General features: G+C 42.3%; 1 protein-coding gene across 1 annotated transcript; it reads right to left on the bottom strand.

Annotated features, from left to right (window-relative positions):
• Positions 1–425: 425 nt before the first annotated feature.
• KRCC1 (lysine rich coiled-coil 1) lies at positions 426–23,721 on the bottom strand. Its single transcript, XM_050896064.1, has 7 exons — positions 23,658–23,721; positions 9,911–10,017; positions 8,130–8,237; positions 7,866–8,040; positions 6,868–7,116; positions 5,177–5,276; positions 426–1,789 (listed from the first exon to the last, which is right to left on the bottom strand). The coding sequence occupies exons 1-7, from the start codon at positions 23,719–23,721 to the stop codon at positions 994–996; spliced, it is 1,599 nt and encodes a 532-aa protein (XP_050752021.1). The 3' UTR covers positions 426–993.
• Positions 23,722–27,376: the final 3,655 nt, after the last annotated feature.

Here is a 27,376-nt window from a genome sequence, read left to right as displayed (position 1 = left end):
TGCCTGCCCCCAGGCCCTGTAGAGACTGATGCGTTTCCAGTGTCTGTGGCTTACTGGAGGTCTCATCTGAGAGTCCTGGGAGCAACACAAGAGCTTGAATGCCATCATCTGAGTTTCTCAATTAATTGCATATAAGTAGGACATCAGTGCTCATGCCACAATAACGTAAATCCATATTGTGAATGAAGGTCTGGTGACATGACATTTAAAATAGAAATACAAAGCTGTTACTGATTTTTCAGGGTATTGTTTGGATCACAAATCTAGCTTCGTTCTAACATTCCTTCTGTACGTTACTTTGACTGAATGAAGCAGAACGTAGCCTCATGTTAGCAATTAATTTTGCATATTGCACCTTTTCTGTGTTTCCTAAATTAAACTAAAAATCAGGATTACAATGAGAAAAATCTACTAGACAATGTATATCTGACAACCATTTGCATGTTTAATAGACATATTTTCCACTCAGAACTGGGTGACAAAAAAACCCAAACCAAGCCCAAAACAACCTCAATAGCAAATAAGATCTGGAATCAAAAGCCTTTCACATTCTCCTTTTAAATCTCTCAGAGAAATGGTTACAGACATGCCCGGGAACACTGTAGTGCCCTTATTTATCTTACAAGTTTATGTACTTCCCTAGAAGAATAATATAAACCTCAATAGTAGGCACCATTAATATTAGAAAGAAGCTATACATTTTGGCAAAATTCCAACTGTATTCTGTAAGCTACTGACCCTTATTTGTGGTATATTCCAGAAGAGATTACAGACTTTCAAACTCGCATCACTGCAATGGCTGCTGTATGTGTAAGAAAGATGATTAAAAATTGATGCCTACCTACTGCCCCAAAATTTCAGAAGACAGGCTTTTTCTCTCTTCCAGATTGGAACAAAAACTTTGCTTTAAAAAAAAAAAGTCATAGTACAGTACAAAATGGTTAAGTGAGTCTACAAACAGAATCAACTTCTTAAAGCTAAGCAAAATCTTTATCAATATCCCAAGACAGACTCATCCCAAAGTAGCTCCTCATCTCTTTTGCCATCTGTCTGTGGCTTCTTTTTATCCTTTTTGCGCTTTTTGCTCTCTTTCTCAGTGGGGTTTTCTTTAAGTCTTTTGTCTTTATAAGGTCTTGATTTCTTGTCATTTACCAAGTCTATCTCAAATTTAATTCTCTTTTGCTTCTCATTTTCTTTTCCAAAATCTGCACCTTCACTATTTTTCTTTCTTTTCTGCTTTGTGGCTTCTTTCTCATACTTCAGCTCTTCACTGATGTATTTTTCCTCCTCAAAATGTTTTATCTGAAATTTCTGTTCTTTTCTGTAGGAGCTGGTAGAAGTTTCAGCAAGCATAATTTTGTAGCAGTCTTTAGATTCTGCAACCGGTAGGCTGAAGCTCTTATCTCTGATGGTGGCCACCTCAGATGCTTGCTCTTCTTTACAGTATCCCTTGCTATAGGGACAATTAGGTGTCTTTTCTAGTGCATGCTCACAAGCTGATGGCCAGCTTGGTGACCTATTTTCCCCAGTATTTGTAGGTGACTGGGTTTCTGAGAAAAGGCTGGAATGCTGGCCTTGTTCACACTTAAAGTTTGAAAATATAACCTCACCAAGGTCACTTCCTTCTTCAATGTTTTCATCTTGAAACTCTTCCTCTGCTGCTTTTCCTAAATACCTTCTTGGCTCTAGACCTCTAGCTTTCTGAACTTTAATGTAATCCGTTAATTCATCTTGGAAGGAGTTGTATGTTTTCTTTGATTTCTTCATGAGATTGACAAGCACTGTTTCTCTGCATAAATTGGATAGAAAGTCTTAGTTATTAATACTGACAAATTTACTTAGCATCTGTCGAGTTAAAACACCAAAAAGTTGTATTTCCAGAGTTAGAAAAAGAACATATTCCAAGTGTGTTGTTCTGTGTAACTACATGAACCCTGTTACACACGACGATATCTGTAAAGCTGAAGTTACGGGGAACAGATTCTACTCTTTGTGAAAACTGAAAATCCGGAATAACTTCATGAAGACCAAATGAGTTTCGCGTGACCTACAGTGCTACAAGAATAAGATGCTTTTAAAATGACTGATATGTTTTTAAAACTACTTTTTAAAAAGAAAATTTAAGATTCTGTCTTATTAACTAATCTTCAATTAGCTGCAGGTAAGAAGCAATTACGTTATATACTGACTGTCAAGTAATAGTTACTGATTTCTTTGAAATTCATTCTATTGAACAGTTGCAGTACAGTAATTTCAGGCAAACTGTGTGACTCCACAGCAGAAACAAAACAGAACAGAAACAACCAACCTGGATTGCTAAAAACCCCAAACAAGACAAATGTGCTCCCAAGGCAAAACTACTTATCAGTTTATATTCTACTTTCCCTTTCCTCAGGCTGGAAGATAAAGTGGTTAGATGACAAAGATATCCCTGTGGGAAGGGCAGCTCCAAAGACCCATCCCTTAAATGTATCTTGTTCTGCCTTAATTCACCAGCTTTATACATTCATTTTGTTGAACTATAGATAGGCCTGTAGCAGTTCCCTACACTCCTGTTTTTGGGGACTCTAATTCTGTTGACTAAACAAACTTTTAAAATCCAAGCAGTCAGGGATCAGGTTAGGAAAGCTAAAGCCCTGATAGAATTAAATCTGGTCAGGGACATCAAGGGCAACAAGAAAAGCTTCTATAGGTATGTCAGTGATACAAGGAAGACTGGAGAAAATGTGGGCCCCCTCCGGAAGGAAACGAGAGACCTGGTTACCTGGGATATGGAGAAGGCTGAGGTACTCAATGACTTTTTTCCCCTCAGTCTTCACTGGCAAGTGCTCTAGTCACACTGCCCAAGTCGCAGAAGGCAAAGGCAGGGACTGGGAGAATGAAGAACTGCCCACTTAGATCAGGTTTGAGACCATCTAAAGAACCTGAACATGCACAAGTCCATGGGACCCAATGAGATGCATCTGCGGGTCCTGAGGGAACTGGCAGGTGAAGTTGCTAAGCCACCATCCATCATAATTGAGAAGTCATGGCAGTCCGGGGAAGTTCCCACTGACTGGAAAAGGGGAAACATAACCCCCATTTTTAAAAAGGAGAAAAAGGAAGACCCGGGGAACTACAGGCCAGTCAGTCTCACCTCTGTGCCCGGCAAGATCATGGAGCGGATCCTCCTGGAAACTATGCTAGGGCACACGGAAAACAGAGAGGTGATTGGTGACAGCCAACATGGCTTCACTAAGGGCAAATCGTGCCTGACAAATTTGGTGGCCTTCTACGATGGGGTTACAGTGCTGGTGGATAAGGGAAGAGCAACTGATGTCATCTACCTGGACTTGTGCAAAGCATTTGACACTGTCCTGCATGACATCCTTGTCTCTAAATTGGAGAGACATGGATTTGACAGATGGACTACTCCGTGGATAAGGAATTGGCTGGATGGTCGCACTCAAAGAGTTGCGGTCAACGTCTCAATGTCCAAGTGGAGAGCAGTGACGAGTGGCATTCCTCAGGGGTCGGTATTGGCACCAGCGCTGTTTAACATCTTTGTCGGCAACATGGACAGTGGGACCGAGTGCACCCTCAGCAAGTTTGGCGACGACACCAAGCTGTGTGGTGTGGTTGACACGCTGGAGGGAAGGGATGCCATCCAGAGGGACCTTGACAGGCTTGAGAGATGGGCCCGTGCGAACCTCATGAAGTTCAACAAGGCCAAGTGCAAGGTCCTGCACATGGGTCGAGGCAATCCCAAGCACAAATACAGGCTGGGCAGAGAATGGATTAAGAGCAGCCCTGAGGAGAAGAACTTGGGGGTGTTGGTTGACGAGAAGCTCAACATGACCCAGCAATGTGCATTTGCAGCCTAGAAAGCTGTATCCTGGGCTGCATCAAAAGAAGCGTGACCAGCAGGCTGAGGGAGGTGATTCTCCCCCTCTACTCCGCTCTCGTGAGACCCCACCTGCAGTACTGCATCCAGCTCTGGGGCCCCCAACATAAGAAGGACAGAAACCTGTTGGAGCGAGTCCAGAGGAGGGCCACGAAGATGACCAGAGGGCTGGAGCTCCTCTCCTATGAAGGCAGCCTGAGAGAGTTGGGGTTGTTCAGCCTGGAGAAGAGAAGGCTCTGGGGAGACCTTCTAGCAGCCTTCCAGTACCTAAAGGGGGCCTACAAGAAAGATGGGGAGGGACTTTTTAGAAGGGCATGTAGTGATAAGACAAGGGGTAATGGCTTTAAACTGGAAGAGGAGAGATTTAGATTAGATGGAAGGAAGAAGTTCTTCACTGTGAGGGTGGTGAGGCACTGGAACAGGTTGCCCAGAGAGGTTGTGGATGCCCCATCCCTGGAAGTGTTCAAGGCCAGGCTGGATGGGGCTTTGAGCAACCTGGTCTAGTGGAAGGTGTCCCTGCCCATGGCAGGGTGGGGTTGGAACTAGATGATCTTTAAGGTCCCTTCCAATCCAAACCATTCTATGATTCTGTATCAGTTCTACATCAGTCTCTTGTGGTTATATTACTATTGCGCCTTCACTTAAAATATGTCTTATCAAAATGCTTAACATGTAAGCAATTTTGATATTTAGCCTACTTGCACAGCAATCTCTAAAAAGTACATCTTAAATCACCACAATATCCATTCTGCAATTAACGCAGTCTACAAGCCCTCTTCTGGGTAAAAGGGAAAGTACAAGAGCTATCATTTATCCCATAAATGATCTTATGCCAAATATAAGATGCATGTTGATGAATCCTGAAAGCAACACAATTGATGGAGACTTGGCACTTTTCGGGATTAAGGTCTTCTTTGCCCTGTCAGTAGGAATCTTTAAGTTCAGACCATTTCCTTCTAGACTGAGCACTGAAGATGCAGTACCAAAACAGGTGCTGCTACTCCCAGATAGCAAAGTAAGCGGGAAAACTGTACAAGTTTCAGGAGCTTTCCCCTATGGGTTGTCACTGAAGATGCAACTGTGGGAACTCTAAGACTGAATTTCAGTCACAAGTAGGATGTTTAAATGGACAGTGCCCCTTTAAACCAGTAAACCAAACAACAAAAAAACCCCAAACCAAAACAAAAAACCCACCAACTAGTCAAAGTCACTTAACAGTAGACAACAGGGCTAATGAAAAAGTTTGAAAGTACAAACTACAGAGGAATAGTAACAAAAGACTTATTGACTTACTTAATCCGGTGCTTATTTCCTTGCACGTGGGACTGGTACGTTTCTATAGATGTAAGTATGACATTACATACGGGGCACATGTAATAACCAACCCCAACGGCTGAAAAGAAGGAACCTGTATGTTAGAGAGACTACAAATGAAAGGCAAAACTCAAAGCACATCATGATCCCATCCCATGCAAGAGTCCTAACATAATATTCCCATAAACAATGTTTACAGACAGATATAAAGTCTTTGCTGCAATTTTACACTAGAATAACATTTATGAAGGGAGCTGGTGAGGTGTACAGTTGCAGTGTAACCACGGTTTAAAAATTAACAAAGAGTCTTGGATCACTTCAGTCATCAGAAATACAATTCCAGTAAACTGTTGTCAAGTGCTGATGAGAATGAACTGTACTGAAAAATTAAATACTATTGTAAATACCTGACCCAAAGCAAGCACCAACAGATACCAATCCAGTCAGTCCAGATTTAATTAAAATAAGATCAGTTTAAACATCACCTGCTCAAATGTTCATGCAGTGTTGGTTCAACCCTGCAAAGATGCTGAGGGAATTGTCAATACAGTACATTATGAATACGGTACACGGAGCCTCAGGCAAATATAAGGTAAGGTCAGATGAGGAAAATCCTTGTGTTTTCTAGGTGGTCATTTTCTCCTCTCCTACAAGCTGTGTCATCCATAGACCTAAGTATTCTGAAACCACTGAGTAACCTTCTTCCCCATGCAAACCCAAGAGGTTCATCCATTAGCAAAATGTAGCATTAATTCCAGTGGGCTATGGCTTTGCATCAAAACATATTATTTTGTTTAAATTATAGCATGACTTACTGAGAGCTGTTTTATACTAACAATGACTTTTGATGATCAGGTAGGATTTTGAATTCCTTACTAAAGAAAGGACTGACAGTTCTGTTGCACAGGACCAGATGATGACCCCTCAAAGTTAATGGAAGTTGCACAGCAACAGGGCCTTGGCTTTGGACACAGTGCTTGAGCTGGAGACAGTCCTGATAGGGGGCTAGAGAACTATGACTGTTTAGGAAACAAATGTCCTTATGTGGGAAGATTGAAATAATTACGACAACCAGTTTCACGAATAAAAGATTAAGGGAAAACATGACACCAGTTTTCAATTATTTAAAGAATGCGACAAAAAGGAAACAAATTATTCAATTCTTGTGTCTGCTTCTTGTTCTGTGCACAGTGAAGAAATACATTGTGGTCAGAGAGAGCTGAGTTCAATGTCAGTAGAAGGTTTTAAGATCGAGAAGGTAAAGATCAAGAAGTCCTGGGAGATGTTCCTCATGGAGTTTGTGGAGTTTCCAGCACAGACGGTTTTTAACAAGGTGGATGAACATCTTAAGAATGACACAGATACAACTGATCCTGGCCTTGGATTTCGGGGACTGGGCTATTTTCTATGATCCCTTGAATTTGACTGCAGAACTCGGTGAGGACTGGATTGGGTCTCCAAGTCAATAAGAAATATTTTCCAATTACAGCTGTCAGAGACAGAACTTTAGCAGTTCATAGACCAAACAGAAAGGAAGGAATGAACTCGTTCTGTAACACAGGAGAAGACTATAATTTCCTTGCACACATCAGAGCAGTTCCTTGAACAAATCAGAACTGAGCACTCAAGCTACACTCAGAGATTGCAACACTTGCTCATGTTCTGCTTACCATTTGTGCTGGATTCTGCAGGGACAGCTTTGTCTCCTAGCTCCTCCAATAGCTTTTTCCGTGCTTCATTTCTTCTGTGTTTCTTACCAACATAATGCTGCCGGGCCACAAGTGGATTATTGAAGGGAGCACAGCAGAGCTTGCAGTATTTGTCTGGATCATTTAACTTCAACCTTGTGCTGGAGGATGACGAAGACTCTTCAGCTTTTGAAAGCAGCAAGGGCTTCTCAGCCAATGGCTTCTGTAAAGCTGGAGACATGGAAGCAGAGGATAAATCTGCTGACAGCACAGCAAAGGAAAGGCTAAAATAATTCCATGGAGAAAAACAGGTGTCTGCAGAACTACAGAGCCGGAAAGGAGAACAGTCTGCTGGATGCTGAACTACTTGCAAGAGACCACAAAATATCTTAGTCCTTGCAAGGATATGAAAGTACAGACTGATAAGGAACCCAACCCTGGAATATTCAGAAACCCCATCATTAGATACCTAAAAATCAGCTGTGTTTGATGGCTGGTCACTCTAAGGTCCTTATACAGTCCAAGAAGAGAGATGTACCCTGCAGAGGGCGATTCAGAGCACATACACTATGCTCCATCTTTAAATACAGTTCAGCAACTTGTACAGTACTAACACCGGTTAAGTGTTGCTTGCGAACTAATGGTTTTAAAATTTCTTATCATACTAATTTATCAGAGGAACATCTTGTTGAGACTGCAGCGAATTCTCAGAACAACAATAAACACCTTTCATTAATAAAAAAATCAGAAATATTTGCCTTTAGTTTCTGTCAATGAAAGACAGGGAATTTGAAAGCAAGGTTCCATGGCTTCAGAGTTGCACAGGGTAGTATCTCTGTTTATTCACCTAAGGAGTTACCACAAGACAGCTCCACAACTTCGGCAGAATAGAAAGGCATAGAGACATGGCAAGTGTAGGAAGATACTTCTCTATATTTGTTTCAGGAAAACACATGCAAAGCAAACTATTTAGTTATTACCAGAAATGGGCTGCACGCTCTGTGCTGGCATGTGGGCCTGGTCTCCTGATAATTGCTTCAGCTTTTTAGCGTGGATCTTTCCCAAGTAGTGAGACAAAGCAACAACTGGGGAAGTAAAAAACACGTTGCAGAGATTGCAGTATTTGTTTTTGTCCACTACTCCACTCCCATCCATCTGAAACCAGACAAGGGCAAGCTCAGTTACAAGCATTCGCTGAAGTATAAAAGGAAACATTTTATTTAGCAATGAAGATGAATAGTCACCTGAAAATTGATACAATCTGTTTTCCTCTGTTTGCCATGCTCCTGCCTTTCATCCTTCTCACCATGCATTTGGATGTAAAGACGAACTTTCTGAGCATGTTTTTTGCCCTGGGAAGAGGCTAGAATTATTTCTGTTTCAGTAACAAGGATCCAAGCAGTGATACATCGAGTGACTGGGACTTCATTCATCAAAAACTGCTTTCAACACTTGCCAAATTGTATTTGTATAAAGTAGAGCCACAAGCGGACAAATGCCAGCTCATGTAACGATACTATACTTTAATCAATAATATAGTACTTAGCATTACTCATAACATTTTGCCTCAAGCAGCCCCTGGAATCATCTACTCTCAACTCTTTGGGGAATCAAAAATCCTGACATGTCCCCTTACAAACAGGGACACTAAAATAGGTAAGGAAAGGAATGCAGCCATGCCACAGAGAAAGTCTGCTGTGCTCCTTTACCACTAAGCCTGGGGGCTTGACATCAAGGCTGTCCCCTGTCCTGGCACAGAAGAATGACAGGCAGCATGACTCAACTTACCTGCCTAAATAAGAAGTCTAGTCTCCCCATACAGTCAGTGGGGAGAAACAGGTTTCCCTGGAGGTTGAGTTAAAGTACCTCCAGCTTGGAGTCAGTCTATGGAGATTTCTACACCCTTCTACTGAGGATACAATAGTCCAGGTAACTAAAATTGGGTGTTAACGTATACTTCCCTCAAACGCAATTATTTTTTAATTCTTAGATGCCCTCTCAACCCACAACCTTCAAACTCTTGCAGCTGTAACACACTTACCCACATGCCACCCTATACAGTGGTAACCTACAAAGCAAAAGTAGTAACTTGCCTTCTCTGATTTGATGCTTTTCAGATGTCTTTTAAGGATTCTGAGGAGCAGTGCAGGATATTATAACAATATTATCAAAGAGAAAGGGGTCCTATCATACCTGGCTAGATAATACAACTGAGAAAAAAAAAAAGTCAGCTGTTTCCATCAATTTGATTTGTAATGGTGAAGTCAGCTAACTTTACAATTGCATCTGTTATGCTCAACTGGATTTGGATCCAAGAAACAGAACATCAAACTGAGGGTCTGAACTCTGTGAAGTTCTGACAGCACAACTGCTGCCTAAGTTAAATCGAAGTAAGTAAATACAACACCTTGCAAGACCTGAGTCTTAATAATGTGAATAGCAAGACAGACTTCTGACAGCAAACGACACTTTAAACTTTTTCACGAAGAAAGAAAAAGACACAAACACCTGTACCTGCAAACTTGCACACCCTCAAGATCAAGTTTCAAAATGAAGCACGCTTGCCCATGTCTACAGCAATATCCCAAGGCACACAGTTGTTCCAAGAAATGCCTTCAGCATGGTTCATACAACCTGCCTCAAGCAGACACTGGTGCACAGAGCAGCATGTGTGTATCGCTGGGTGAAGCGTCAGGAGGCATGACCTCGATCTTCTATAGCTAGCATGGCCCTGTGCCATACATATGTTCTGGCTCACGTGGTGCAGATCTGCTTCAATCCCACATACGGCATGGCCTGAACCTGCTCAATTCCTTCTAAAATCATGCTGCAATATGCAGGTGACTGCCCTTCGCTATCACTGAACCCACAACTTTCACAACGTTCAAGTCGGGTTAATGTCTAAGCCTAGCATAAGCTTTGAGAAACACACTATAAAAAGTCTTTTATAACACTACGTAGAAACCCCAAACAAACAAGCCAAAGCCCCAGTGCTTGCTAGGAGAAATTCTCCTTTCCAGCCTACCTTATAGTGTGATGTCCTTTGAGACTCAAACTGCAGCACTGCCCCACAAACCTTACAGAAAGTGTCGGTGAAAAGGTCTTTCCTTGTTGCCTCATCTAAAATGTAATCTAAACAGAAAGAGCAAAAGACAAAAATCGGCCAGTAGTTAGGACAAGATATATTTGCATGTCTTTGCTTACACAAAACATCAACCACTTGAATATTCACATGCAGCACAGGATGAAGGAATCAATGTTCACCCACTGAATCACATCGTGCCTCACTGTGGCTTCAAAGCAATGCTGCAAAGCCACTTGAACCTTCCTACTTACAGAAGTACTGCTCTCATGGACTTATAAAGTATTACCATAAGAGTACCTGGACTTTAAAACAAAGACAGAAACTCTTCATTGGGTTTTCAGTCCACTTCAAATAGGCTGCAATGTCAGAAATACTTGACTAATGGCCTAAAAAGAAGGATTTTAACTGGACTAGATCACACCGTCAGTTAAATATGGGAATACTCCTTAAAGAAGAGATTTAAAGAAAGTCTAGGAGTAGCTCAGCACATGAGAAAGGTCAGGAGGTCCCAAATGCTTAGGAAGGTTATACCCGTGTCCCCCATAACAATTTAACTGATGTAGTTATATGGGGAAAAACTGCTCCAAGGGCTTCTTTCGATTTTCTTTGCCCTTCTCCCAGTTAACTCATGGCCTGTATGCACTTTAATTCATGGTAAAATTGGCCCAGACTTGGAGCTATTCCTGGATAATTGTATGTGCAGGCACATTTGATCTGGGGGGACGTACTCTAATAAGCACTTAAAAATAGTACCAACATCATGTCCATTAAGAGAATTAAACACACCCTTCAGAAGAGCATAGCTGTGCTAGCAAAACCCTCACAAAGATAAAGCTCCTTCACCACCCCTGTTCTTTCTCCTCTTAATACACTTTAATTCATTAGGGAAACCAGTTTAACTCATATTGCTTGAAACCCTTCTCTAGTACTGGCTATGCTTTCAGGGAGCCAGTTTACCCACACTGCTATACCACCAGAACTTTTTCTGTGCTGACAAACTCTAAGACTACCTGTTTCTTTTTCATCCCCAGTGGGTCACACTAATTCCAAGTGTGGAAGCTAGAATTTCACTTTTTGGCATGCCCTGCTCTCAAAAATAAGCCAAAGTTAAACAAATTTAAAGCACAAATAAAGGAAGCCACGTAACTAGACAGTTCAACTAAATAGTGCTCTTCAAATGAAGCTGAGGTTAAAGGGAAAATATTGGGGAAAGTATCACGACGTCTTAACTGAGCTTAAACCCTCTAAGTTTACCCAGCAGTCCATCCTGGAGCCACATGTGGAGCAGCTGGCTTTCCATGCTTTGCACACAGCCTGGAGAGACTGTGGGCAAGGAAAGCATCGCTCCCTGTGGTCTCAAGGCTCGGTGCCAAAAGGCATCTAGAAACCCATAAAGGCAATCAGCCTTTACCATTATTTCTAAAGATTGCTCTCTTGGCCCCTTGCCAAAGGAAAGCAAAGTCCAAGGGAACATGAAAAAACAGAATCAAACACTGTGTATTGCGTCCTGTAACTCTACATAATGGTGCTAAGCTGTGGGATGATCAGTTCACAAATGATAAGGAAGGACTGGAGTCTACCCAGTCCCCCGCGTTTGCCCTGGACAACACGACTGCCATCTTTGCACAAGTGAAAAGCTGCTTAAAACCCAGAGCATGAATTTCAGTACAAGCTGTATGACATATACTTTAACGGAGCCAATATCACCCCAGGAAAGAGATGCTTGCTTGTGGCTCCAGTGGAAGCCTGAAACAAGGAATGTCAAACTGCTTTGACAAGCCAACATTAACACGTGCAACCAGCTGAAAATCTATCAGCAGCTCTACGGACACTGACAAAACCTGAGGAATGGCAGATGCAGAGATCTTTTTCAGACCGTGTGCATGGCTAACCCCACTTGGCTTTCCCAAAGTGGCACTCCTGACTTGTCTAACATACAGATCTTAATAAAACTGGCTCTGATGAGGCGTTTGGCTGAGATTGCAACAACGACTGGGTATCAAAATGCCGCTGTCTGGCATGGTTTACCATCAGTCCCCAATATAAGAATTCATTTTCTAACAAAAACTTTATTTTCATGAGGTACAATGGCCAGGTGACTCGTCCTTTAGAGCTTTTGTATTCCGTAGTATGAGTCATCCAGAAATGTTCAATGTTCTACAGTTATTGATTCACGTAGCTCAGCCCCTTCAAGCAGAGGAGTGAAAGATGGACACAATAACTTGAGTTGATCCACACAAGAAAATCCAATGACTTAGTTCTGAGCATTAGATGAAAGCCCGTCTTGCACCCAAAATGCATGAATTGCCAATTATTGTAGCAGAAACAGCCACTTACAGAGGAAAATTACACCAGTTTGCTCAAGTGTACTGAACTGTAAAAACAGCTACCTAGAGAAAGATAAATGGAACAATATTCTCTATTTAAAAAAACAACAAAAGGCAAATTGCAATGCAACTAGGCACAAGTCTATGAAATGCTACTATCATGGGCAGCATTCACTCTATTTCAATTTGCCTAACTTCTCACTGGAAAACATATCTTTGTTTCAAAGACAGACTTCTTTATATTAGTTAAGGACAGTAGTCTATGGGTATTTTCCTTAACTTAGCAGTGAACTGCACAGCCTTCTTGGCAGACAAAAACCAACCATGTGCATGCTACAAAAAAACCCTAAAAACATTATAACATGAAAAATTAAAAACATTATAATGTGAAATTAAACATGGGGGTTTGTTCACCTTTTTCTCGGCTGACCACTGCAATGAAAAGACTGGATTATAGGGAGCAGAAGTCTGGTTGTCCAAGTAACTTCCATTGTGCCTCTTGGAGCCGTCCTGAACCCTGTTGTGCCCTTGCCCTCAACAGCATTTTGCAGTAACTGATAAATTGCACTAAAATATATTCTAGGGACAGTTTTAAATATTGCTCGTCATTGTTACAACAGTCGTTTTCATTCTTCAATATTGTAAAAAGGTTGACAGGACTTAAGATTCTTTCTTCTTTGTAAATTTATCACATCTTAGTTCTCTTTTCATAGTGTTGTCTTTTCTATTTCTCATTAAGTCTTTCAATTTTTCACCTCTTAACACTGTTGTCCCACTGTTTTGGCTCAATCTTCTCTCAAGATAAGGTTATGCTACTACAGCTGAGTCAGCAGTGATGAATGCAGAGCTACAATAATCTCAGTGAAGTCTCCTACCTCAGTTTAACACTTGTAGTGTTGTTAAGCCCAACGATTGATTTCCCCCAGGAGAGAAACATCTACAAAAATAAAGACACAGAGTTCGCAACATTTGCCTTGATTTTGGAACCTTAAAGATTTGCTCTACTCAGTTTTTCTCCATGGTCACAAGATGACTATTAACACATATCACGTGAAACAGGCATGGTTCCCAAACAATAACTTGGCTGGGAACGCAGACCAGCACCATGAGCATGGCAACGTAACCTGCTTTAATGCAGCTCTTGGCATTCACCTGCTGTTACATTAGCAAATAGCATGGGAGTTCAGCTCCAGCTTTGTCAGTATGATATAGCCAAGCACAGCATAACCTCGCCTGCTTTCCTGAAGCCAAACAAGGCCAGAACATCCTGATCCACAAAAAGGATACAGCAGCTGCTACCCAAGTCGGTCAGACGCACAGCTGCCTAGCACTCCTGAAAATGCTGGGTAGCCGCTTTTAAAAACCTTGATCTGATAATTTCCATCTCAAACCACATGAAAACCCATACATATAAACATAGCCTTTTTCTTTTTATTTTCTGTATAGTTAGTGGATTTTTAGGCAAATACATATGCCTTGGATGATGTATTTCTACACGGTCTTCTGACAAAATGCACGGAGACAAGTTCAGGAATAAACTGATGTGTCTCTCACTTAAATCTCACCAAGGCAGTGAGTTGTAAATGGTCTTCAGTTCTGTCTGGGCAACTGCAGGCTCCTCCTCATATCAACAGCCCTCTTTGCTAAATGACATGTCTCTGCTCACTTCCAGAGAAGGGTCATGAACAAGTCTGCCCTTTCTCCTTTCAACTATGCCTCAAGACCATTTGCGACACACAAAAATGACAGAGCACAGGGAGATCTATGCCACAGCTGCCTGTGTACAACCAGTTTGTCCTGGTTTCAGCTGGGATAGAGTTAATTTTCTTCCTAGTAGCTGGTATAGTGTTATGTTTTGAATTTAGTGTGAGAATAACGTTGATAGCAACAACTAAAAACATCAGTGTTTTAAGTAGTGTTTATACTAAGTCAAGGATTTTGCAGCTTCTCATGCCCAGCCAGTAAGAAGGCTGGAGGGGCACAAGAAGCTGGGAGGGGACACAGCCAGGACAGCTGAGCCAAACTGGCCAAAGGGATATTCCATACCATATGACATCATGCCCAGTATATAAACTGGGGGGAGTTGGCCGGGAGGGGCAGATCAGTGCTCGGGAACTAACTGGGCATCAGTCAGCGAGTGGTGAGCAATTGCATTGTGCATCACTTGTTTTGTATATTCTAATTCTTTTAGTATTATTATTGTCATTTTATTATTATCATCATTATCATTATTTTCCTCCTTTCTGTCCTATTAAACTGTTTTTATCTCAACTCACAAGTTTTAGGTTTTTCCGACTCTCTCCCCCACCCCACTGGGTGGGGGGAGTGAGCGAGTGGCTGCATGGTGCTTAGTTGCTGGCTGGGGTTAAACCACGACAAGTTCTATAAATATTAAGTTGAACTTGAGGTCTTCAGCTTTCAGATTCACAAGATATCTTTCCTGGCAACTAAAAAAACTGTTAAAAAAAATAGTTTACCTTACAGTTTGCAACCATGCCATCAGAAACTTTTCACAGCATCAATCAAAAGCAGTTGCCTTGCAGAACTGCCATACTGACCTTGTCATTTTTATGCCTCCAAAATGTTTACATAAAGCTACTGGTATCATGAATTTGGAGCAACTGTTCAGATCAGCTTTTTGTCATTAAGAAATGGCTCACCACAAAACAGACCAACTACTGTTTGTCACAAAGGGACTCCTCCTTAATAAAAGGATATGGATTAAAATGTTTTAGAAATGCAAGACATGAGCTTAATTTTTTTAAATAAAAGATATAAATGCTCATGCTGCATGATGAAGTCAACCAGTAATTTTCAGTGTAGTTTTTCCCTTATTTCTAGGCTATTCCCCCCCCAAAAAATTTACATTTGTCAACAGCCCATACTTCAGAGGAAAAGACAAGTCTCTGGACTATCTGGACTGGAGTCCTTAATCTAGCCCACACCTCCTATTTACTAATGACCCAATGGCAATATTTTCTCATGTGGTTCTTAGTAGGTCTTACAGGTTTGTCCTTGCCACAGTTTTCTTGGCTATATCATGAAACCCATGGTACTTAGTACTGCCACAGACATGCTGTGAGATCTCATGTTTTGTGAAGTCCACTGACATCCTCAGAAAAGACATACTATATCAACAGTACATATTAAGAGCAGTTTATGTATCTAAAAGGATGCACAAAGTGAAGTAGAGCACATAAAGGAGTTTCTGGCAATCAAAGGATGAATCTGATCCCACTGAAATGCTAAGAGCAGCTTTGCGAGTGACTTTAGCACAGCCCACTAACCTCAGACACTCATAAGGTCGTCCCATTAAAGGAAGAGCAAAGATCCCTCAAAGATTTAACTCAATGCTCATGGGAAGCGTGGAGCACTGTAACAATCCCCTCTGGCTTCTGCGCTCAGAAATGCCACTGACCGGATTGGTGCTTCTCTTCAGTAACAGCCCTGTTTTCGGTGTCATCTCACAACAACAAGATTGCAAGGACTGATCCTGGGCAGCATAGCTTCTGAAAGCACAGGTGATCCACACTTTGTTGGTGCTTACAGATGTTAACATCAGGTAAGGCTGTCACTAAAAGACACAGGGTCTCATACGGCAGATTAAAATGATTAGCTTTGGGGCTTCAGTAGTCTTGAGGGTGTCCTGTTTACATGAAGATATGTGACCATACAGGGCTGAAAACAAGAGTGCAGTTCTTGATTTGCAAGTGTCTAGAAGCACCAAGAAGGATCAGAGCCCATTTCTAGTGGGTATAATACAAGCATAAAAAAAAAAAGGAGCTTCTGCTCCGATCTAAGGTGGCACTGACCACAGCAAAAGGATGCACACAAACAGAAAGGAGCCAGGATGACAATGGACAGTTACAGAAACACGAGGCTGCACGTATTAACCATGTGTATTTATAGGTTTCTTATTTCAAGCAAACGTAATTATCAGCTCACCAACATACATCTGCCTCACCTGTACCATTTGCTTTGCCCAGTTATCCTTCTTAAGCTCTTAAGAAATACTTCTTTTCAGAAGGAACTAGGCTGAGAAATGTACCTGTCAAAGCTGATTGATTAGATAGAACGGGAAATGAGCATTCAAGTACCACCCGGGCATAAAAGGAAAAATCCAGCCAATAAACCAGGTAACATCTTCCTGTTTCATCACAGTTCACTTGTATGCCAAGAAAGAAAAATGTGAAAGACAGTCTAGACTTCCATGAATGTACTACTTATAAGCTGTCCTTAAAAAAGCAGATATTCACACACACACAGAGAAAATATTATTGTTGTTGGACTGTCAAGGATCAAGAAAGCAGACCCGAGAGACAACTGCTACCCTTAGTGATGATCCACATTAGAATTAGCATAGTCTCAACAGGAAAACTAGAAAAACGGGTTAAGTTTTCCATTTTCTTTTCAAAGAAAGGAATAAAATATCTTTGATTCTTTTGACTACTAATTCTCAGCAGTCACTACAGTATTTCTTGTGATTACTTCAGCTCTTATTACAATTCAAGAGCTCAAAATCTAGGACACAGAATAGGCGCCAAAAAAGACGGTTTTTTATCAATCAAAATGCCTATAAAATGCAAAAAAGCAAAATACGCACACAAAAGTCAATTCGTATTCCTTCTCGGTTTTATAACACTATTAATTTACAACAGTCATCTGAGATACTTGGGCATTTTAATAAAGGGCTGCTTTACAAACAGATTCAAATTCGAGACACACGGCAGAGGCTAGGGAGCCCTAAAAGAGATGGAAGAGGGGGGTGGGAGGAGGTAAGAGAGGACAAGGCTGGAAAGATAGCTTAGGCCTCTGCACAGAGAAATGGGACAAGGTGAGTTCATTTGAGATGCTAAAGACTGGTTATACTTCCACACTATGAAAAAGGTTGAGAAACCTACCTGAAACCAGACAGCAGCATCGCTGCCTGTCTTCAAGCACTGTATGCTAATGAAATACACGTGCCTGTGTACACACACATTTATACCCAACTGGGAGACCCTGGGTCTACTCTCAGCTCTGCTGCCTACTTGTTAAACTTGGTCAACACCCTTAAACCTACATTCTCAAATGCAGGTACATTTGTATTTAGGCATTTAAGCTTGAAAACTCTGGTTTTAATTTCTATGCATCTCTGATTCCTGCAAGAGTACCATGGGAGAAATCAGTTACCTACTGCAAAGGGGTGAGTTAAAACTAGTTCTTATGAACACAACTGTTCCTCACTTTGATGGGTCCTTTCAATATTATCCTAAACAACAGAACTGGCATAAACAGTGTCACTTTAAATTACTGTTTTCAGTTAGGGTATGAACAATCTTGGTTTAAATTCATGGGTTTTCTTAGAAAACAAGTGTTCCAAACCAAGCACTTCAAACCAAGCGCTTTTGTAAGTGACTCCCGATGCCAACATCTTGCTATTTAAGTATGAACTAAGTAGTATCAGAGAAGGACACAATTCCTCCTTCCCACCTAAGCTGCATTTTACAAGTTACCTTTTGAAAAGCACTCAGTGAGCTACTGCCAATAAAACACCCCTCCACTATAACTTCTCACTGTGGTGGCTGCTCCACACTTGCAGAAGGGAGAGAACTGTTCCTCGTTCTAATGGTGCTGTGGCCTCAAGAGACTGCAAGTCCCATGAGGTCCTGGTCAAAGTTAGTAACACCAGCTCAACTTCGCAGGGGCCAGAGTACACTGGAACTTTGAGCCTAGTGAGCTACAGCTGTTGACAGGTACATATGGCCAGCCCTGAGCACACAGGGTCAAGACAGGTCAATCCAGCCTGGAAGGAGTTAGGATCTTTGCATTCCAGATGGCAAACATACACCTAATACAGAAGGGGCAAGAAGCTGTGTAGTCTTAATTCATAGCCACTAGTTAAAGAAAGTAATGTAGTTCCACAGGAAAAAAAAAAAAAAAAAAAAAGTACATTTTCAGATGTTTGCAAAAACTGGAGAAGCAAGCCACAGGGCAAAATGCTCATGTCTTCTACTCTTCTTCAAAGAAATACAGCCAGTGAATTTGCTGCATTACTGTTTCCTCTACATAATGTTCTGTTTAAGCCACACTTGGAGTTCTGCTTCATAATTTTATCTTTTATGATGACACCTTCGAAGCTTGAGATTGAGATGTAAGCTAATAATTTGATTCAAATCCAATGTTTTAGTGAGTTGGTCTCACTCTTACAAGTCCTCCATCATTAAGACAAGCCATGAATCACTGAAGATTTATTAATTACCGAAACCCACTCAAACTTTACAAAGACTGGTGCAAGAAAAGTTTCCTAAACACATCCACTTTCACTCTCATAAAAATGACTTCTCATTCTTATCTCCAATGTGACTTATAAAAATGTCTGAGTAAACAAAAATCTGTTATTAAAGCAGAAGTAGATCATAACAATAAATGCATGCTTAAAACCCAGCATACTTTTTATTGGTATAATTTTCTGACTTGCATCTTCTGAGAGCGTTCAGAAGACACAGAAGCTAAATACTTCATATGAAGTGAAATTAAAAGCAGTCTGACGTAGTACTGAATAACATTGGTGAAGACGGAGAACATCAAGTATCACCTGAATATCCAGGTGATATCCAATATACTTACCTACTTGCTCATTCATTTAGCATTTATAAAAATACTTCTCCAGAGATGTGTTTTATACAATTATTTTTTTAATGTAGAGAATAAATCCAGCCTAAATCAATAGACAATCAGGAGCAATCAAGAGGCAATAAGGAACACATTCTTAAAACAAGATCAACTTGACTGTTTTAATGTTCAAACACTGAAATATGGGCATTGAGAAGGCAATGGGAACTGCAGGCTCTCTTAACAAGAAAACTGAAGCAATTTAAATAAATTAAAAAAAAATAAAAATAACAGAGGTGGATTTTGGAAATCTGGAACCAAACAAGTTGCCTCAATAATAAATCAGACTCTTACTGTCTGAATTGAAAGATAATGATTTGCTTACTGTTTCTCGATTCTCAATTATGATCTTAGAAGCACAACCAGCTTTTTTTTTTATTTTATTTTTAATCTTCTTCAATGCCACAGCAATTCAATAAAGGCATTAAAAAACTGATGTGAGAATGCTTAGGGACATTTTAACATTATTGTACTTTCATATTTTACTACTTGAGAGAAGTTCAAGGATGTCTTTTCAACTCTAAACCTTTGCTATCTGTTTTCTTACTTTTGCTAGGTTAATTGTAGAGGAATCTTTGTGGCATGCCATGTAGGAAAGGCAGGGAAAAAAGTCTTCCCTCAGGGCAGTATAAACATGGTAGGAAAAATACTAACATTAATTAAAATATCAGAAACCTGGTAATTTAAAAAAAGCCTGTTCAGCCCAGGATTGTCTACCACTTCATTAAAAAGGAAATGCTCCCAGCTTTAGTCTATTATTAATTTTTCTTTCCCAATTCTTGAGGGTAGAGAAGACAGAAAGCAGAATAATATAGTAAAGACAAAGTCTAGGCTAGACAAATCCCTTAAGGCAAAGGCATAAAGTTTCAAGTTCAAGGTACTAAACCCACAAAACGATATAGCCAAATTCTGCCCTCAAACGCCAACAGCAAACATAGCATTTTAATGAGAAATAGATGGATATACATGAATTAAGTTCAACAACTGCAAGTCCTCAAGAGCAAATATTGACCCGCATATTTTCTCATTTTACGAGCCCTTTCACATGGCTGTCTCCAAGGCACATCCACACAAGCAACGGGGTTAGCGCATCTTACCAGGCTACCACCTGTCAGCCTCACGGTAACTGAGCGTGCATGCTGAAGCCTGTCCCAGCTGCAAAGTAAAACAGGTTAATTTACATCACGTACACTACATTAATTTGCTTTACTCTGCAAGCAAGAAAGGCAGGAGCCTGCACGCAGTCAGTTATCTCAGCTGACTGGCCGTAACTTTACATGATGTGCAAACTCTATTTCTTGTAATCAGGCGATCATATTCCTACTCCGTAACAGGATGGAAGATGAACAAAAGCTTGAACGCTTAAGAGGATCAGCTGTCCGAAACTGCAGGCAAACAGCATCACTGAAATCCAGGCACTTTTGGTTGTGGTACAGCAGGCAAGCACAGTCACTGTACAGTGGGAGCCAGAAAGCAATCTTAGAAATAAACTCAGATATCCACAGATATCCCACTTAGAAAGGGCAGGCAAAGATAACAAACTTTAAAACCCTCATCAAATACACTGAACTGCGGTACTGCATTCCTCTAAGAGGAAGGGAGGCTGAACCAGACAGATTTCGATTTCTGCAGTTAGGTGAAAGATGTTTCTCCAAGGAAACAATACTATAGCAGCACTGAATTTTCATTTTCTCAGCAAGTTTAGTCCCTGAATATCCTTTTGAATGATTTTTTTTTTGTTTTGTTTTCAAAGTTCAGGTGATTGTAAAAAAATGAAATGCAAAACTGGATTCTGTTGTTTGGAAACAAATGCTGTCAATGCCAGCACTGCATGTTTCCATAAACCGGTTTCCTCACTCGAACTATAAATTTTCCCTACAGAACACTAAAATAAGTTAACTTACAAGCATTTATATGCATCTTTGAATACTACATGTTATCACAGATTTGACTAAGACACATGGCTGAGCCTATACACATGCACAAGGCCTTTGAAGTGTACAACTACGCTATCAAAACAGGGCTTAAACCTAGCGTTGCCCAAACCTTCTCAAATGCACAAACTAAACCAAAACAGTGCTAAAAGCCTTGATGGCCAGACGGATCTGTGATCTGCTCTGACACACAACAGAAGAAGCTTGCCATTGATGTGAAACATAATGCTTCCCCTTTTGCCCAGGGTGAGCAAGTAACGAGACACTTTGCCTGCTCTCTTAGCGCTCTGAACCCAGGCAGGACACAGAAAATACTTTAAAGCATTAAGACTGAAGTACAATATATCAATCACTACTAATAAAATTAAGGTGTCCACTTCCTGCAACACAGTTCCTTGATTCTCTTAATTTTTCTCCCTGTCGGTCCAAGTCGTCTTGTTTCCACTTCTCAGTCTCCACTGAACATCACACTGACCTCTGCTCCCTGCATCCTATCACACCCACAAGAGCTGGGCCAGCCTGGCACAGCTGAAGCAGACTGAAATCAGCTACTTGGCTTTTACCAGCAAAAAAAGTTGCAATTTTTTTTTTAAAGTGTCAAATAATTTTTACTGCAATAAATTGCTCAGGATTTCAGAAAACAAGTCTTTGAGTTTTTTTTAAATTTCTGTGAGCACAGTTTGATCCAGCTGTACTTTACTTCTTGAAACACACTGTCAAAATGTGAACGGGGTGCAACAGAAGGCTGATTAAGTCTATGCTGGGTGGTTGGTTCCTTCTGAAGAAGGATCTAATACATTAGACTTCTTAAACACTGCAGGATAAATTGTTAGTTTCCTTGCCAGGCATTAAGTTATTTCCTTAGGATAACAGACCCTTTTCCCTTTACACTCTGTCGTGGTTTAACCCTCCTTGGGTCTTAAGAATACATAAGAAACACACCTCCCAATCCTCACTTTGTAAACTCTCTGAGGCAGGTTAAGACAAGTTACTTACCCTTCTGCCCAGCTGTCTTCTGACATATAAACGCTCCCATACGATTGGACGATAGTAGTGTGTGCAATGTTATTTCCCAGCCTACTCTCAGTGCTATTTAAGATGGGCTTGTAGAACGCTGGGCGAGAAACATATAATCAGTGAATTGGTACCCGACGCTTTTTTTGCCCTCCAGTAAGTGAAGAAGATGTGTAGAATAGAAGAGGAGGGAGAGGGGAAAATTAGTCATTTATAACGTGAGAGTGCTATATACTGAGTCTTGGAAAAGGATGCATGGTTGTAACTACAGATTAACTACACTCTTACAGGTACCAAGGGTTTTTATCTTGTTGCCACTGAGTCAAAAGAAACCCGAGGCTAAAACAAACAACCAAAAAACCCCAAGGGGGGGGGTGTGTGTGTGTGTGTGTGAAGAAATTAGCAAGAACTGTTGCCACAGAGTTTCCAAAGCCAAAAGTTACTGCTAATTTTGTATTTAAGAAAAGGACACCCTCCCTCCTCAACAGGCTATCAAACCAGAAATCACCCATAATATCCAGTTCCACAGCTCTGTTTGGCACAGGTATGAACTGACAAGCATAACCAGCAATCCTTGCTGTGTCTGGCTCACGACAAAACCTGTACCAGCTGTGCACTAAAAATAAGGGCGTGAGCTACCGCTAAACACTGAGAATTTAAGAAGCACAACCTTCGCACTCTTAAAATCCCTTGAAATTCCCAAGAGGTCAAAGTACTTCTAAAGTTAAAGGCTTTGTTGCTAATGCACCAAACACATTTTGGAGTTCAGGAACACAACAATTCAGTTCAAGAAATAAGTGTGAAAAATGGAACTTAAACCCAAACATAGCAAGACCGCATTCCTAATTTCCCCCAAGTATATTCCTTTGAAAAGCATACATACTTGTGTTGCTTTTTTCCTCCAGTAAGCTGACTGCTTAAAATAGCTGTCAGCTTTTTAAACAGTGATTAATTCCACTGGAGTTATTTCTGTTCAAGAGTACTACTAAATTTAACTGACAATGGAGAAATCTGCTGTTAATGGATGTTTTACATATTTAAAAAAAGCCCATGTTTGTGCATTGCTAAGTGTGTGGCCTTTTTTTTTTTAACTTTATTTTCATTATACAACTGAATAGACAATGCTTATAAACTATTGGCCAAAGCCTTTCAAGATGCAAGTATTTTATACCCATTTTGAATGGTTTGGTGTTCCTGGAAGCTCAAAACTTTTTTTGGGGTGCTATTTGCTAGATTTCAGCAGGAAGATGTCTCTCAGGAGAGATTCCCTGGGAAGGAGACGGCATGGAAAGTTCCCATCACTTCTCAGCCACAACCTTAAGATTCAATTTCAGGGCTCTGCATCACCGGTCTGGTGTATAAAAGTAACCTGTTTGTCATCTTACTGTCCCATAAACATGGGATTAGTTTATGAAGCTAGAGCAAGACCTCTTTACACTGAAGAATTAAATATAAGACTATCTTTTACAAGCTGCATATCAAACAGTTTGGACCTATTGCAGCTACCCTACCTGCTCCTTCCAGACGCAGAACACCGACAAGACTCTCGTTGCGTTTTGCTCCTCATTAATTTCTGCCTTTGGCATCAAACGCCTATTACTTTCAATACTGGCATCATGAGAACATGCTTGATTTCACAGAGGGAAGGACACTACCATGCCTCTACCACATTCTGACAGGCCCCTGGCACCACCTCCCACCTCCCCCCTCACGGCCCCGAGGGGCCCGTGTGGCTCGGCGGGGCCGGGCCCCACTCACCTTCGCGGCGGGCGGCGACGAGCAGAGGCCGCAGAGAAGCCTCCCCACCCCGCTCCGCCGCCATAGCCCCGCCGCTGCCGACAGGGAGGCGCTGCCGACAGGGAGCCGCCGCCACCACCGCCGCCGCCGCCGTTAAGGACAGCGCGCCGCCGGCGGGGCCGGGCCAGGCCGCCTTGGCGGGGCCTTCAGGGCCGGGACACCTTAATGAGCTTTCTCTCCCGTAACGAGCTCCTCCTGCGGGCCGGCTTCTCCCCTCCAGCCTCACCGCCCCCTCGGGTCCGCTTTAACCGCCCGGGGGGGTCCACCGTAACCTCCAGCCAGCCCAGCTGGTCCCGCCGGTCCCCAGCCCGGCCTCACTGGCTGCCCTGTGCCCGGCGCGGCCTCCCACTGCCCGGCCAGCCCGTGGCCTCCCCCTCAGGGGCCCAAACTGACTAGGGACTACTAGTAGCTGCCTGGTAACTACTAATAATTACTAGTAACTGCCTCATAACTGCCCAATAACTACTAGTAACTACTAGTATCTGCCTCGCAACTACTAGTACCTGCCTCTGAACTACTAGTACCTAATAAACTGCCCAGTAACTACTAGTAAGAGCATAGTAACTGCCTAATAACTGCGCAATAACTACTAGTAAGAGTCTAGTAACTTTGTAATAACTGCCTGGTAACTACTAGTAACAGCTTAATGTCTGCCTAGTAACTACTAGTAACTGCCTAATATCTGCCTAGCAACTACCAGTAACTGCAGGCCTCTCCCCTCACCTCGGGTGGCTCCCCTCTCCCCCCGGCACCCAAAACACCACCAAAATCCCCCAAATCGCTGCCGATCCACCAGCCGGCCCTCCCCTTGATCACCCCATCGATCCATCCCTCTTCAGGGCCGAATTCCCCTCAGCCCCCGTTACACCTTCTCCCAGGAGAACAGGCAGTCTAATTTCCCCCAAATTTTCCTCGCTGTCTCCCCAAAAAGGGGTTTCATTGGGACGCAGGGCCCACCCTCGCCCTGCAGGTGATTACATTTAATGTTTAAAGCTGAATTATAATGACAAGTCCAAGGAGAACCCACCTAGGACAGTTAGGTTTTTTTCCCTCTTTTTTCTTCCTTTTTTCTCTAATTCACAACTTGTCTGAGTACTGTTCACCACAGTCCAAAGCTGCGGCAATTAAATTTGATAAAATTGTGCTTTGGTTAAATTTTTAGAGGGCAGTAGAGGGTGCTGTTTGTTCTCCTGTTAGGAGGACGGGGCCACTTGTCCCTCCAGCCCAATATCCAGACAGATCCAAAGTGCAGAATAACCCGCTGCTGAAGGGTCAGCCTTGCTCGGTGCTCCAAAATCAGCATGCCTCTCCGGCTAGCTTTGAAATTCAGTGTGTTTCCAAGGGGTTGAAAGTAGGGTCACTGCTCCAAATAGGTGTTTAAGCAGGAATCCCTGTTATCCAGCCTCTCTTGGCCCTTTCCAATTTTCCCGGTGTTTTCTCTTCAGATTGACAGTTTTACCACTGTATTTTTGCACACAGCTGGGTCTGAAACCATGGCCCAGTGGTACCGAGTGTGTGATGTGCAGCCGGATGGCTGATCTCCTCCCGTACAACCCGGCTGAGCACACACCACCATGGCATTCACCGGTTTGGAAGGGGAGAAATGAGACTTTTGTTATGCTCTGTATGAGCCAAAATGGTTTTTTTTTTGTGATCTGAAAGGGTGAGGGGTGCATTGTACTGGGTACACCACAGATGTCTGCCCATGCAGAGACCTGGTCTCTTGTAACTCTGTCCTAGAAGGACTTTGATCTGTTGGTTTTAGTTGGCTACTTTGAAAACATATATTCTTTGTTATATTCTTTGTTATTCTATTCTATTCTATTCTATTCTATTCTATATTCTTTGTTATCTGGGAATCAGAAACAGTGTTTAATGTGATTAATGACTGGGTTCAATATAGCCACACTCCAAATTGTGGGTTTTGGGGGGAAAAAAAAAAACAGCGCCTAATTTTGAGGTGCTAAAGTACTGCTGGCAAATATATGTATCTAAAAGGCGCTTACACCCAGGGGAATTAAACATGGGTAACAGATGAGACCAGAGCATCCTGACATCACGTATCTCACAAGTAGAGCATTGCAATTAAAATTGTAATTGCTTGTAGGGGCTAATTGCCTGTAGTGACTTTTCTACACTGCACAGCGTAAATGCTGGGAGGTCTGTGCTGATGGCTCTGCAACGGCTCTGGCCCTCCTCAGGACGAGTGGAGGAGTCTGGTTGTTTGGGGAAGATTGCTCATAATCACATGAACACTCGGATCACCCTGAATTTATGGAGTTGAGGATTGATATCGTTTGTGCTTGGCACATGCAGGCAAACTATAAGACAGGATATATGTGCTGAAGCATGATACCATACTTCATTTGCAGGCAAGGAAAATTGCCAGAAGCTTTTAGCAGAAGATGCTGAGCAGTTCTGTGACTGGCTTGAAGAGCACAACGATACTTCCCACTGCCTTGGCAAGGTAGAGCATTTGTTTTACAGTCTAGGGATGCACAGGAATTACCCTCTTTACTTCTCTACACCTCACTTTCCCTGTTAAATCAGACAGGTTTTTCTCTGCAGCCAGGAGGTGTGGGAAGAGGCTTGCAAACATTGGTATCTGTGTGGTGCTTAGGGATCCAGGAGGAAATAGCATCAGGTTTCCTAGGGGTGGGAGGGTGAGATTAGCAGGAACCAGCCCTGCGAAGTGCTATTAAATGATAAACGCTGAACGACAGTCTGGGCTGGGTTCAGTTTCCACAGCGAGGTTTACTCTTATACATGGAGGCCATCCCTTGCGTCACCCCGAACTTGCACTGGCTGCTGGGGGCAGAGAGCAAAGCAAGGGCCTGGCTTCTCACGGGTTTGGTCTGTCTGGTGTACCTTCCTTTTCCACTCAGGTGGCTCAAATTCCCCCATCTCTTCCGTGGCTGAGCCTTGGAAGTGGGGAGAGCTCTCAAATGCAGTGCCGTTTCAAAGAGGTTTAGTGCATCCAAAATTGTGCGAGTATCTAAGATGTCCTGCTTGCTTCTGCAGCCCGTACCGAACCGCTGCTGTCCTTCCAGCTCCTTCCACACTGCTCCGTGCGCCCACCGCCTCTGGCATTTGGGAAGTGACCCCCCTTTTCCAGGCTCTGGTGGCGATGGAGGATGCCAAGAATTTCAGAGTGTGTGTTTCACTGTTATCTCTGCCTCTAAACATGCGGTCCATCTCCTAGAGGGTAAAAATAAAGCAGCATTGTTTAATTTCTGGAAAAAGCCAGATGACAGTGGAAGGGGTCAGAAATATGCATACCAGCCCTCCCTGTCCCACTCTCAGCTGTTGCTTCCTGAGAGACAGAAGCATGTGGTTGCTAAAAATACCCTGCAAAGAGAATACATTCTCTCTCCAATGGGAGAGTATAAATTAATCCAAGTCGTAACATATACAACTGCTTGTGGCTGGGAGAAACAATTCCAAATGTAGTTTTCGGCGGGGGGTTTCCTAATGAAGCAGCGGTCCCAGCCCTGTGCCTTCCCTGCATAGGTCGGCGATACTGCACGGAGGATCTTCGTCTCCTGCCTCTCCTGCTCCCACCCCCTTGCCCTCCTATGGGAAACGGTGCGGCCGGGGGTGGGGGGAGGCCAGCCCTTTTATAAGCGTGGTCTTGCGGCAAGTCGAAGTTGACAGGAGTGACAGGAGATTTGGCTTGCTCC

This window comes from Gymnogyps californianus, chromosome 4, assembly GCF_018139145.2.
Source record: "Gymnogyps californianus isolate 813 chromosome 4, ASM1813914v2, whole genome shotgun sequence".
In the NCBI taxonomy this organism is placed as follows: domain Eukaryota; kingdom Metazoa; phylum Chordata; class Aves; order Accipitriformes; family Cathartidae; genus Gymnogyps; species Gymnogyps californianus.
The sequence above is the reverse complement of the archived record's forward strand: the minus strand, read 5'-3'. Positions and strand labels throughout refer to the sequence as shown.

Bases quoted from the DNA above. Each gene is read 5' to 3' on its own strand.
- KRCC1 (XM_050896064.1), bottom strand. From the start codon at position 23,721: ATGGCGGCGGAGCGGGGTGGGGAGGCTTCTCTGCGGCCTCTGCTCGTC. The intron at 10,018-23,657 runs GTGAGTGGGGCC...CTTTCTGTTTAG, and splicing joins CGTCGCCGCCCGCCGCGAAG to ATTACATTTTAGATGAGGCA. The intron at 5,277-6,867 runs GTAAGCAGAACA...CCTTCTTTTCAG, and splicing joins TGCAGAATCCAGCACAAATG to CCGTTGGGGTTGGTTATTAC.